At 43.9% G+C, this 11235-nt stretch overlaps 1 protein-coding gene across 3 annotated transcripts in view; it reads right to left on the reverse strand.

The window, feature by feature from the left end:
• The window catches only part of TNPO2 (transportin 2), a 28778-nt gene extending 18867 nt beyond the window's left edge, over nucleotides 1-9911 (reverse strand). Inside the window, exons 1-7 of one of the 3 annotated variants that reach the window (XM_015415888.1) lie at nucleotides 9777-9911; nucleotides 7221-7332; nucleotides 6411-6486; nucleotides 4423-4572; nucleotides 3364-3470; nucleotides 1598-1731; nucleotides 767-848 (exon numbers count right to left, since the gene is read on the reverse strand). In XM_015415888.1, the coding sequence (XP_015271374.1) occupies nucleotides 767-848; nucleotides 1598-1731; nucleotides 3364-3470; nucleotides 4423-4572; nucleotides 6411-6486; nucleotides 7221-7319 (648 nt within the window). In that variant the 5' untranslated portion in view covers nucleotides 7320-7332; nucleotides 9777-9911. Of the gene's footprint in view, nucleotides 1-766; nucleotides 849-1597; nucleotides 1732-3363; nucleotides 3471-4422; nucleotides 4573-6410; nucleotides 6487-7220; nucleotides 7333-9402; nucleotides 9417-9442; nucleotides 9733-9776 lie in introns of those variants that run through there. The other 2 variants (XM_015415889.1, XM_015415890.1) reach the window with 2 other exon arrangements.
• Nucleotides 9912-11235: the final 1324 nt, after the last annotated feature.

Here is an 11235-nt window from a genome sequence, read left to right on the forward strand (position 1 = left end):
ACAGGGCCTACAAGCTCTATCCTATAGACACCTGAGGTTTTCAAGAGAAAATACCTTTATGTTTTCAAGTGCAGAGGCAGCACAAGACAAGGACAGATGCATCAGTTAAGAGCCAAATACCTTAGTTCCTGTATTGGGCCCTGTATTTTCTAATGCTAACTCTGGCCATGGGTAGGCACTTACTGTGGTCAAAAGACACTGAGACAAAGAAAGCCAAAGACCTCCCAGTAGAATGATCATGCAGCGGAGTAAGAGCCCCAAGAGCTGACACACACTGAAATTACCAAAGGAGGAAGCAAAAGTTATGGCTACTTTGGGAAGGGAATAGCTGGCCTCACTTCACAGCTGAGAAGATTCTGTTAGCCTAAATGCAATAGCTTTTCCAACAGCATTCTGCGGAACCATGGGACACTCACAACGGGCAGTCCTCAGGAGTGACAGGAAATTCTCAGTAACACTGCTATCCACCCACTACAAATCTTCCCCAACTGTGTAGCTGCAGAAAAATGTGAAGGGTGCATTTAAGACATACACAGCTCACCCATGACAGTAATGAAGCTCAACAGGCCAGATCAATGACAAGGGTGAACTGGGAATATCTCCTGGAACATGATCCAGAACCTGATGCAACACAAGGTTTCCCATGGCAGTGTTTCCTCAACAAATAAGCTAATGTGGAAAGCCCTGGGCTTAGTTCACAGTGAGTCATGGGCTATGCGGCCTACACTCCCAACAGGAACCAAGGGCACAGGAACATCCACCTTACCTCAATGAAAGTGTCTATGTTATCCATCAGTGCTTGGGCCCTGTCCATGATGAACTGGTTAACACAGGCAATAGCATGGGACCTGACAAGGAAAGAGCACAAACAGCTGAAACAACTGTTGATTAAAGCTCATTACAGCTACAGCCCAATAATCATACAATACATTCTCTGGGTTCAATCACAGTTCCAGCTAATTCCAAGTTCACACTGGGGAGAAAAAGCTGAGCTTGACAAAACAGACTAAAGTTGCAATTCAGTTTCTGTGTATGCTACTGTGTTTCTGAGGGAGGAAAAAAACACAGTAATTTGTTTCCAAGTTTTGTACTTCACATCCCACAAAATAAGACAATAAATTAAGATTAAAAAGCTATTCCCCATGCAAGCACCATTCTGGTCCTAATCAGATCAAAATCTTTATGAGGGTTTTAAAAATCTTCATGTAATTAAAGACTGCTGGAACTCCAGGTTTTAGAAATTATACCTTTTTCAAAAGGTATGTCCCAAAGCATGCAAATTAAGAAGCAAGCTGAGTTATAACAGTTAACAAAATTCTATTAACACTAGAAGTTTTACACACATGAAACTAGCCAAGATTGCTAACTCTGATAGGGGAAGAAATAACTCAGTAATATTTCTTCAAAATCCTGATTGTTGAACTAGATAGAAGGCTATAAAACTCCTCCTTATCCAGGGTATAGCATAACACTCTACTCTTTCCAGAGAAATGGGAGGGGTAGGATGACTTGCTACTTCAGAGTTCTCATACAAAAGTTGATCTTAGCTCAACTCATGGAATACATAACAGGAATTGGTAGTGAAGAAGGCACAGACCTAATTTTGGGGCTGCAGTGCTTGAAAAACTGTAGGAACTTTGGGATCATGACATTAAGTGGCCGATTGAGAGCATCACTGTCCAAGAGCTCAGAGGAATCTTCGCAGATCTTCTGTAAGGCACCAAAAGCCCCCTAGAGAGCATGACAACAGTTAGCACCAAACATCCCAGATTAGGGAAACAGGCAAAGGGCATTCAAGCTTCATTTAAAAGCCTACCATCCTGGCCAAGCTAGGGTGCTCCAATTGTTCTGGCATGAGCTGCATTCATTCTGATAAGAGCTGTGCTGAAAGGAAGATTTCTAGGTGACAGGCTGCCAATTTGAAAGAACATGTTGTCCTCCTACCCTTAGCCAGACATCCCACGCAAAAGCCTGAGATGTGCCAACTAATTGCCTAAATAATTAGAGATGCTGGAAGAGAAGCAGCAACAGGTTTAAAGAGAAAACCCCATTAGAAGCACTCTGATCAACAGAAAGTGGGGAGCGCTCTATAGCTAAGGATGCTCTGAGACAGAGGTGTCAAACTCATTTGTTACAAGGGCCACATTTGACTTGTCACTTTGTCAGGCCGAGCCATGTGTGCCATAAAATGTAATGCCAGGTACCAGAGATAGAAACTGTATAAAGGACAGCAGCTGTTACGCTCCGAGCTGGTGTATCCTTACTGGGCTGGGAGGGGGGTGCAGACAAAAGCCCACTTGGGTGAAGAGGCAGTAGTGCAACACTGAACAGTGCAACACTGGACATGATGCTTGACTGCTGCAGACGAGGTTGTTCTGCCATGCTGAAGATACAATGGAGAGGCTCCGCCCACTCCCCCTCGTACCCCCTCCCTTGTACCAGCTGCTCACGAGTTGCATAAGAGCCCTGGATGGGCCGGTTCAGGCCCCCGGGCCTTATGTTTGACACCCCTGCTGTAAGAAATATGCAAACTGGAAAGAATTGGTTTTTGATACCTTGCTTTTCTCTACCTTTTAAAGCATCTCGAAGTGGCTTATAATCACCTTTCCTTCCTCTCCCCACAACAGACACCCTGTGAGGTAGATGGGGCTGAGAGAGCTCTGAGAGAGAACTGTGACTGGCCCAAGTTCACACCACCAGCTGCACGTGGAGGAGTGGGGAATCAAACCCGGTTCTCCCAGATTAGAGTCTGCTGCTCTTAAGCACTACATCATGCCAGATCTCAACTGAGGAATTTCAAACTGATAACATCAGATCAGTACTTTGATCTCCCACCTAGCACACAGCCCAAACAAACTCCTCTTTCACATGCCTCTTCCTATCAATCTAATTTTACCCAGGTTTCTTACAGTATAGAGGTTGAAGTGATGTCACTCCCAGTGAAACAGGAGTATTACTTGAATAGCACTGTGCACAGGACAAGTGTTTGCTGCTACAGGAATCAGCTACATTTTCATCAGGCTGGGGGAACAGCTATCTAGTTTTAAATGCCCATATTTAACCTTGCTCAGTGCAAGCCCATGCATATTTACTCAGAGGAAAATCTCATTTTGCCCAATAGGCCTTATGCCCAGATAAGCACAGGCCTGCAGCATTAGTCTTGTTAATAAACTAAAGTGCAGTGTGAAGTGATGTGTTACAGCCAGTGATGCTTGAGGAATCAAGAACACACCATCAAGTACCCACCACCACACTACATTCCCAAGAGATCTTTTCATGTGAAGTACTGTCAGCTCTAAACGAACAAGCTCATTGCTGGCTGCAAATATGCTTTCAGTTCAGGCTCTGCACTTTCCCACTCACCTCACAAGTGTTGTAGTCCTCAGAGTTGAGCAGGTTGCAGAGTTGGGGCAGAAGTTCTGGCCACATCTGCAGCTCTCCCTTAGATGCAATGGTGGTAATAAGGATTCCTGGCAGCAGGGGGAAAAAGCAATAAACTGTATTTTAATATTAGTCCACAAGCCAATTTAGGGCTCATAAGTTTATGCAGTGTAACTCTCTCTTAGCTTCAAATGTTAAAGGCAAGAAGTTTTAATAATCCAAACTGATGTGCCCTAATAGTGTTGTGTGGTGGCAGGAAAGGGACTAGAACCTGGGAGAGAGGCTCAAATCCCCACTCTACCATGGAAGCTCTGGAAGACCTTGGCCGAGTCACTCTCAGACTAACATAGGGCTGTTGCTGTAGGGATAAAACAGAAAAGAGGAAAATGTTGTAAGCTGCTTTGGGTCCCCAATGGGTGTAACTATCTAAAGCAGTGTATAACTATTTAAAGATTACAAGGCACTCCCATACACCCCTGCCAGTCATCTATTACACCACAAGTTGAAAACCTGCACACAGTATATGCAGAGAACTCTGAAATACATTCCATCCAGCACCCAGATTTCGCATGTTAAGTTCTGTAGACCTCTGAGAGAGGAATCCCACTTTGCCACTTAAATATATCTGCCACAACACAGATACCTTCAGTCAACACCATGATCTTTTCATATCTTGGTTCTACACATATCATGAACGTCGCCATTTAATACTTGCCAATGTACCAGTATATAGATAAAACAAATAGGCACTTACACACAGGCTTACAAGTTACATGGTGATCTGAACAAATCTGTTAAATCAGCTTTTTATTTATGAACAAGCGAGATCAACTGCTATTAGAAAAGGCCTCATTGGGAATGGAAATAGTCAAAGGATTAGTTTTAAGGTACAGCTATAATGCCACTCATCATGCCCACACTCTATAGGCTTTACTGAGTGGAAGAGTCATCTGTCTAACACTGCTCCAAAATACAAATCCAGCATTTTTTAAAAAATTAGATACAAACCCACTTACCCCATACCCTTCCTCTGACACTCACCAATGGTAGCTCTGATAAGAGAAGATGCATCTCCTATGTTGTTAAGACATTCTTGCTTAATGAACTCTGCAACAGGCTGCGGGAAACTCTGGTAATGAGCCTTCACATTGTTTTTCAGAATCAGACCACTCAGAGAACGTGTTGGCTCATCTGTTTAAAAAGATCATTTTTGGAGAAGAAACATACTTTGTAAGACCTGTCACGATTCACCCCAGGGAAGATACACAAACAGGGGAAGGGGGTGGAAGAGAAGAGGTAATGGTGACCTGACAAGGTAAGCTAATAAAAAACAGGACGACCAAGAGGGGTTACTCAGTTGTCATGAACTGAAGCACTTGTTTATATCCATATGCAGTTTTCTAACATGCTTTACTCATAATCCTCTCTCACAACCCTCTTATACAAGAATTTTAGATACCCCTTTGTTCACAGAAACCTGACTGGCATGTTGTACCTATTATAAGGTCTAGATATGAGGCATAGAACAGCATTTTACTTAGTCAAGGAGCTGAACAAGGTGTCAGGCCCTGGGCCATACAGTGACACAGAACAGCCAACTTTCATGACATTAGTCATCCAAGCACAGATTTTAGGAGGTTCAATCATGAAATCTGTTCATTCATGAAATCCAGTACATATTAATATGTGTTTATGTCCATTTACCAGATTTATTTCGAAGTACCTTTTGGGGGGGGAATAATCCTCATTTGCTCAATTCACCTCCACAAAAGACTTTAGATTGGACACACTTTCCAGTTACACTAATTTAGTAATGGCTGGTGGGCTACTAGAGCACAAGAAGAACTTAGGCAGCAGATTTTTGTACAATTTGCTCACATCAGAACCCACAGCAATATTGAGAACCACAGCTCTCACCTTAGCTTTTCACATTAGTCGGCAACAAAGTGGGCACAAACCCACAGGAAAAACAAATTCAGACAAACTAAATGCTGTTGCTTCCCTTTTTTGTGAAGTGCATTTTTGTAAAAAAAAAACCCAGAAGTAGTAAGAACAATTGCATGGGTCCAATGAATGAGCTGTGAAGCTGTGTTCGATTTTTACTAGGCAAGTCCTGTTGAAATAGACTGGAAGACTCAATTCAACAGGGCACTTCTTTGGGCAAATGCTGCATGCACCCCGAAAACAATAAAACAGCTAACTGGATTTCTTACTGAGTCAACTAACTATGGCAAGCTCTCTTATTTTACAGATTCTTTGTTCAAGAGAAGGCAAGTGCTTGGTTCTCAGCTAAACTAGTGAAGTTCTACAAAAAAACCCCAGAAAAGGTGGGGGGTTTTCCAAGTCACTTCAAACAGAGAAAGGCTTACTCAAAGTTGTAGCACACAAACAGTTGCAATTTTTAGATCATAAATAAAACACAGAAAACTGCTAGAGAACTTTGGTCATCGTGGTCAGATAGCACTTATCTTCAGGGTCCCTCTCTTGGCCATTTGTTCAATTTACAATGGGACTGCATTCCTTACCCTTGCACTGAGACCGTCCCCTCCCAAACTCAGCGACTGAACGTTAACCCTTGTGCTGTTCTCTTGAATATAACAGTATAACCTCCATTTTAGTGAGACTAAGATCAGAAGCAGTAGTCATCGAAAAAAACCTGCTTGACTGGCTTTCAATGACCCACTTTCCTCCATCCTTGGCCATCTATCTTTGGCTCTAAACACAACACACAGCTCTTCCACATAGAAAGATGGCAGCCAACTTCTAGTTCAGCACCAGAAGGATAGGGAACCTCTTCCAGTCCAATAAACTGAGCATTACGTACTGCTGCAACTCAAGTACAATGAATTATGCTGGCCTATACCAACCTATACTTTCGGTGGAAGAAGACTATAATGACAGTGTCACTGGGCAACAACTTTTTGTTCGAACATAGATTTGATTAATTCTATAGGGCCGAACTTGACCATGGGACAATCAAGCAGAAACACCCAAGCACACAAAATCCTTAAGCTTCCTTTGTAACATACCCTCAGATTTCAGTCGTGTCAAGACAAATATCAAGTAGTTATTGAAATCAGGAAACTGGTTGAGCTGTTTCAGTTTCTGCAACATTTGTTAAGAAGTTCTACCAGTGTCCTGCAAACATAAGTTTCCAAAACCATATCTATACGTAACCCTACCTAATTAGTTTTCAGAGGCTTTTTTCATACTTTTTGAAAATTAAGATGCTATCAGTAGAAACATTCCATTGGAAAAAATAATTACATAAACAAGTGAACAAGTCTAAATTTGATTACATGTGACATTCAAACAAGAAGCAATCTCTCTTGCTTAACATTTTCCATTGGATAAATCCTATTCTACTAAGAAACAAATGGATACTGAAGTTCTCTATTCATATGTAATCCACCTTACTAAACATGCTTACACACACTAACCTTATTCATCAACATGATGTTCCAAATCCTATGTAGCCAAACAATCCCTTATAAACAGTCCTTACAGCTATCGATATTTTCTTCCACCAAAAATGGTGGGCTTTTACTTATTTGGATAACCAACAATTAGACACTCAAGGGTCACAAAATACAGTATCATAGTATCCAAAACCAAGGCACTTTGTATCATAACCCCAGAAATATAATAGTGCCTGCTAGCAACATTTTGCAGTAGTTAATTATCCCACTAATAGTTTAGCCTTGATTACAGTATCATATGTAATGCAACACATCTTGGACACTGCTTCTGGGTCTTTGAAGTATGGCCAAGTGTTCAGAGATTTTCTTCTATATTGTCCCTAGCACTTTCTGTAGTAATCTTGACTATTCCAAGGATACATCTTGTACAATACGTTGAGTTGCTGTGTTCGGAGATTGGGAGTCTTTGAGTAACTGAAGTACTTGCTGGAGGCCTTGCTCATCTGGCTGCCAGTCCATGATGGGAAGCTGACTACCGGTAGAACAAAACAAAACAAAACATTTAGTAGCATGACAGAACTAATCATCAACTCATTGCCTTAGATTGAAACTCAAGACACTTCAAGATACACTCAAGCAGAACTATGTATGTTTTGTGCATGCCTGATCATCATTCTTGCAATCAAATATATGTAATCCAGACAAACAGCACACTGCTTTGTACTGGTCTGGCTAGGTTAAACTCAGGCAAACGGAAAAATATTTGAGGGCCGCAAAAGTCAGGTACATCACCAATGGACTCTAGAGAAACATCATATTACTTCAAGGAACTCTAAGTGGAGTTCACCATCACAATTCTGCAAGGTAGGTTAGGCTGAGAAAGAAACTTGCCCAAAGGCAGCTAGTGAACTGGACTTCCTGTGTTCAAATAAAACACCCAACTGCACTTTCCTTTTGTAGCAGCTTCAACATGAGCTTCACATATAGAAGTTGCTATATTCTCTTATGTATAAAGAACAATGGCTAAAGATAAATAAAGTATATATGGTCTAGCAGAATGTCTCACTTAAGAGAACATCTGCAAAAGCACGCTTCTTCATCAAAAGGCATTTAGAAACTGCTAGAATGCCAGAACAACCATTTGTGGCAGCACAGTCAAGATATATGCATGACTCATCACCGAGATATTCAGTGATTGGAGGAACTTGCATAAAGCTCCTATATAAATTGAGATACAATATGGGTAGAGGATTTAGCCTCCAATTTATAGAAATGGTTTGTTCAGACAGTAAAAAAGGATGAAGAGATTTCATTTGGCAGAGAGAGAAAGTTAACCAGCTTCCTTAATTTTACTACTTTTGGCAACTGAATTGAAGATACAGATTTAAAGTTCACAGTGTTAAGAAATACTGTACCATGAGGAAAAGGTTTTTCCAGGATTCTGTTTCAGACCTATGGGAAATATCCTTCTTCCCCAGTCCCCTTCCTAGCCTCTCTATTCACTCATGTGATGGCAAAGTCTATAGTCCTGTGATTAGTTGCTCCAGGTAAAGCAATCAACTACTAAAAGGACTTCTCTGACATATCATGAACACCAAATCTTAAATTGCTATTTGTTAGTAAACCACAGCGCAAATATGTTCCATCACAGGTTTGTTGTTTGGTACTCTATCTTTCCAGCTCCAGATGCATTATATTCGGCAAATGGGGAAATAATCTTTCCTCTACTGCCTTGTGGCTACACAATTACAACAGATATCTACTTAGCACCATATGTAAACAAACCATTCAGAGCAACACAGACCATGACTGTACCGTTTCCTGACTTTTGTTGTGTGCCCTTCTTTCTCTCTCTCTCTCTCTCTAAGTTTCTTTACTTTCCAAGCACAGGCATCTACTGTTTAGGAAATGACTAACACTTAAATGATGTCTGACCATTCTTTTTTAAAAATGTTTTTGCTCTTATTCACTTATTGCTCCCCGGGCCATGCTAAAGCTCATTCCTACTCCATGTGTTTTTGGGGTACATGAACTGTATTGAACCTAACACCAACAGCAAGGTTAACCTCTTATTCACTGAACATGTCCAAGCTATCTTATTTTACAATGGAGATTTGTAAGAATTAAGACACAGTTGGAGGCAGGCACACTACTTGCCTAGACACTCTACCCCAGGACACAGAATACTGCAACTAAAGGGGCATCTACGGGGCAGATCTTACTGTCTATCTTACCAGTGTCCTCTTGGGGGGGGTTAGCACTAAACGAATCCACAGCATATAAGTCTACCTGGAGCTACTAACTACGTTTGAACCTCCACATTGCAAGGCAGTATATCTGTGAATAACAAATATGGCGATCACAAAAAACGGGGCGGGGCTATCGCCTTGCATTGCAGGCTTCCGAGCATCCTAAAGGGCACCTGGCCACTCCCTTCTGAAAGTACGATGCTGGCCTAGAAGATCCAACAGAGCTGCTCCTAAGCTCCTCAAACATGTGCCGGCCCAGCTGTGCTACACGCCCCTGTTCCCGACTTCTGCAGCACCACCTCCCACACAGAAAGACATGGAAGCGACAGCTGCTGCGGGGAGGCCCCGCTTACCAGAACGGAAGCTCTCGTGCCCCTCCCCCAGGCCACGCACCGTCAGGCCCGCCGAAGAGCTCGTCCGCCGCCGGATACCGCCGCCCCCATCCACACCAGGCCAGGCCTCTCCCCCAGCATCACATCCCCCCCACCCCGGTCTTTCGTTTCCACGCAGTTTCGGCGGGCGAGTCAGCCTCTCCCTTGCTACCGGCCTTCTTCGCCTCTTCTCTGTTGTCCGATCCAATCACCGCCAACCAGGCAAACCCCGACCCGGCGCCTTACAGGATCCCCTTCGCCCAGTTCCCATTTAGGCCCAAGCTTACAGAGCCTCCCACCATCACCGCGCTCGCTCCCAGCCCCTCACAAGCACACGGACAATCCCGGCGCGGTACCTGCCCGGTTCCCGCGTGCCCAGATTCAGGCCGCGGCGTCAGCGACGAAGGAGGGAGGGGGCGCCAGCAGGAGATGAACGCAACACGCGGGCGATGAACTACGCGGGCCCCCGTCTTCACCGCTCACGTGACGGAGGAAAAAGAAAGGGAGAGCGCGCTCGCGCACGTTGGGGAAATGAGCACGACAGTGAACCACGTGATGCTGGGAAAGAGCCGTAGCCTTTCTTGTCAGCCCATAAGCGCTCGTGCAACTCAGCCCAGCGTGGCATCTGCCGGATTCCTACAAAGAGGGATAGGAGGAGCGGAATTCTCCCCACCCACTTTTCCGTGTGGTGGAGGTTATTTCCGGCGACGGAGCTGTACTGGGACGAAACCGGCTTTAAAGACACCAAATTTGGGGAGAGCACTCCTACTGTGGCATAGGTGCTCGCTAAGAAGGGATTTTTAGAAATTCAAAAGGGGGGAAATGTGCTCCCCCCCATTGCCGCTGCCAGGCAGCTGCCTCTCTGCACCCCAACTCCCTGATTGGTGAGCTGCAGAGCTCAGTGTTCTGAGGTGTAAAAAAAAAAAAGCCAACAGTTACAGGGGACTGCAGACAGCTAATGACTGGAGGAAATCGGGAGTGGCCAACAAGCACCTGTGAGGTTCAGTAATGCTGCTGGCCCAGCCTCTCCAATGACTTCCAACACACTTCCCCCTAGGGTATGAATGTTTATGGGGAGATAGTAAAGGACATTTTTAGGAGCCATTTCGATGGTGCCTTCCTCATGAACCTGAACAAATGTCCACCACATCACCACTCCCTCACACCAACTCCCCCCACACCTCTCACCTCTTACTGCTCCCAAAAAATCTCCTGGCAAACATCAAGCCAGATACAGCAACGCTACGAGGAGGCAATTTAGGAATAAGGCAAAGACATTTGCACATAGGACTCCTGTGGCGCACTGAGCTGCGCAGGCCAAGTACCAGCGAGATCACCCTGAGGTGCTCAGAACCACACAGTCTCCATATGAGCAACACAATCCAGGAACACAAGTCGAGAGGCCATCACTTTCGTGGAAGGTGGCAGGAGTAGACTTAACAGACGACTGCTTTTTAAATGGACATGCCTATGTGGCCTGCTCCAGAGTGAGCTCATCAAGCAGCCTGGTGATCCTAGCACCTGAGGGCAGAACCACCGATATGGTCTAGAGAGAGGTCCTTCAGTAGAGAAAAAAAGTACATATGTCTCACTTCATTTCTTACACTACAATCTTCTCCATTAGAATTCCTACAACAAATGTCACATTTCAAATTTCACATCATCAGTATTATAACTGGATTTATGGAACTTAAGTACCGTAGCGAAGCACGGGTAGCAGGCTAGTTAACCACAGTAGGACTTTTGAGTAGTCGTGCATAAGGTTAGGCTGTGAATCTCCTCCACAGAACAGAATGTTGGGATATGAAAACCAAC

Source organism: Gekko japonicus, unplaced genomic scaffold (genome assembly GCF_001447785.1).
Source record: "Gekko japonicus isolate JY-2015 unplaced genomic scaffold, Gekko_japonicus_V1.1 scaffold46, whole genome shotgun sequence".
NCBI lineage: Eukaryota > Metazoa > Chordata > Lepidosauria > Squamata > Gekkonidae > Gekko > Gekko japonicus.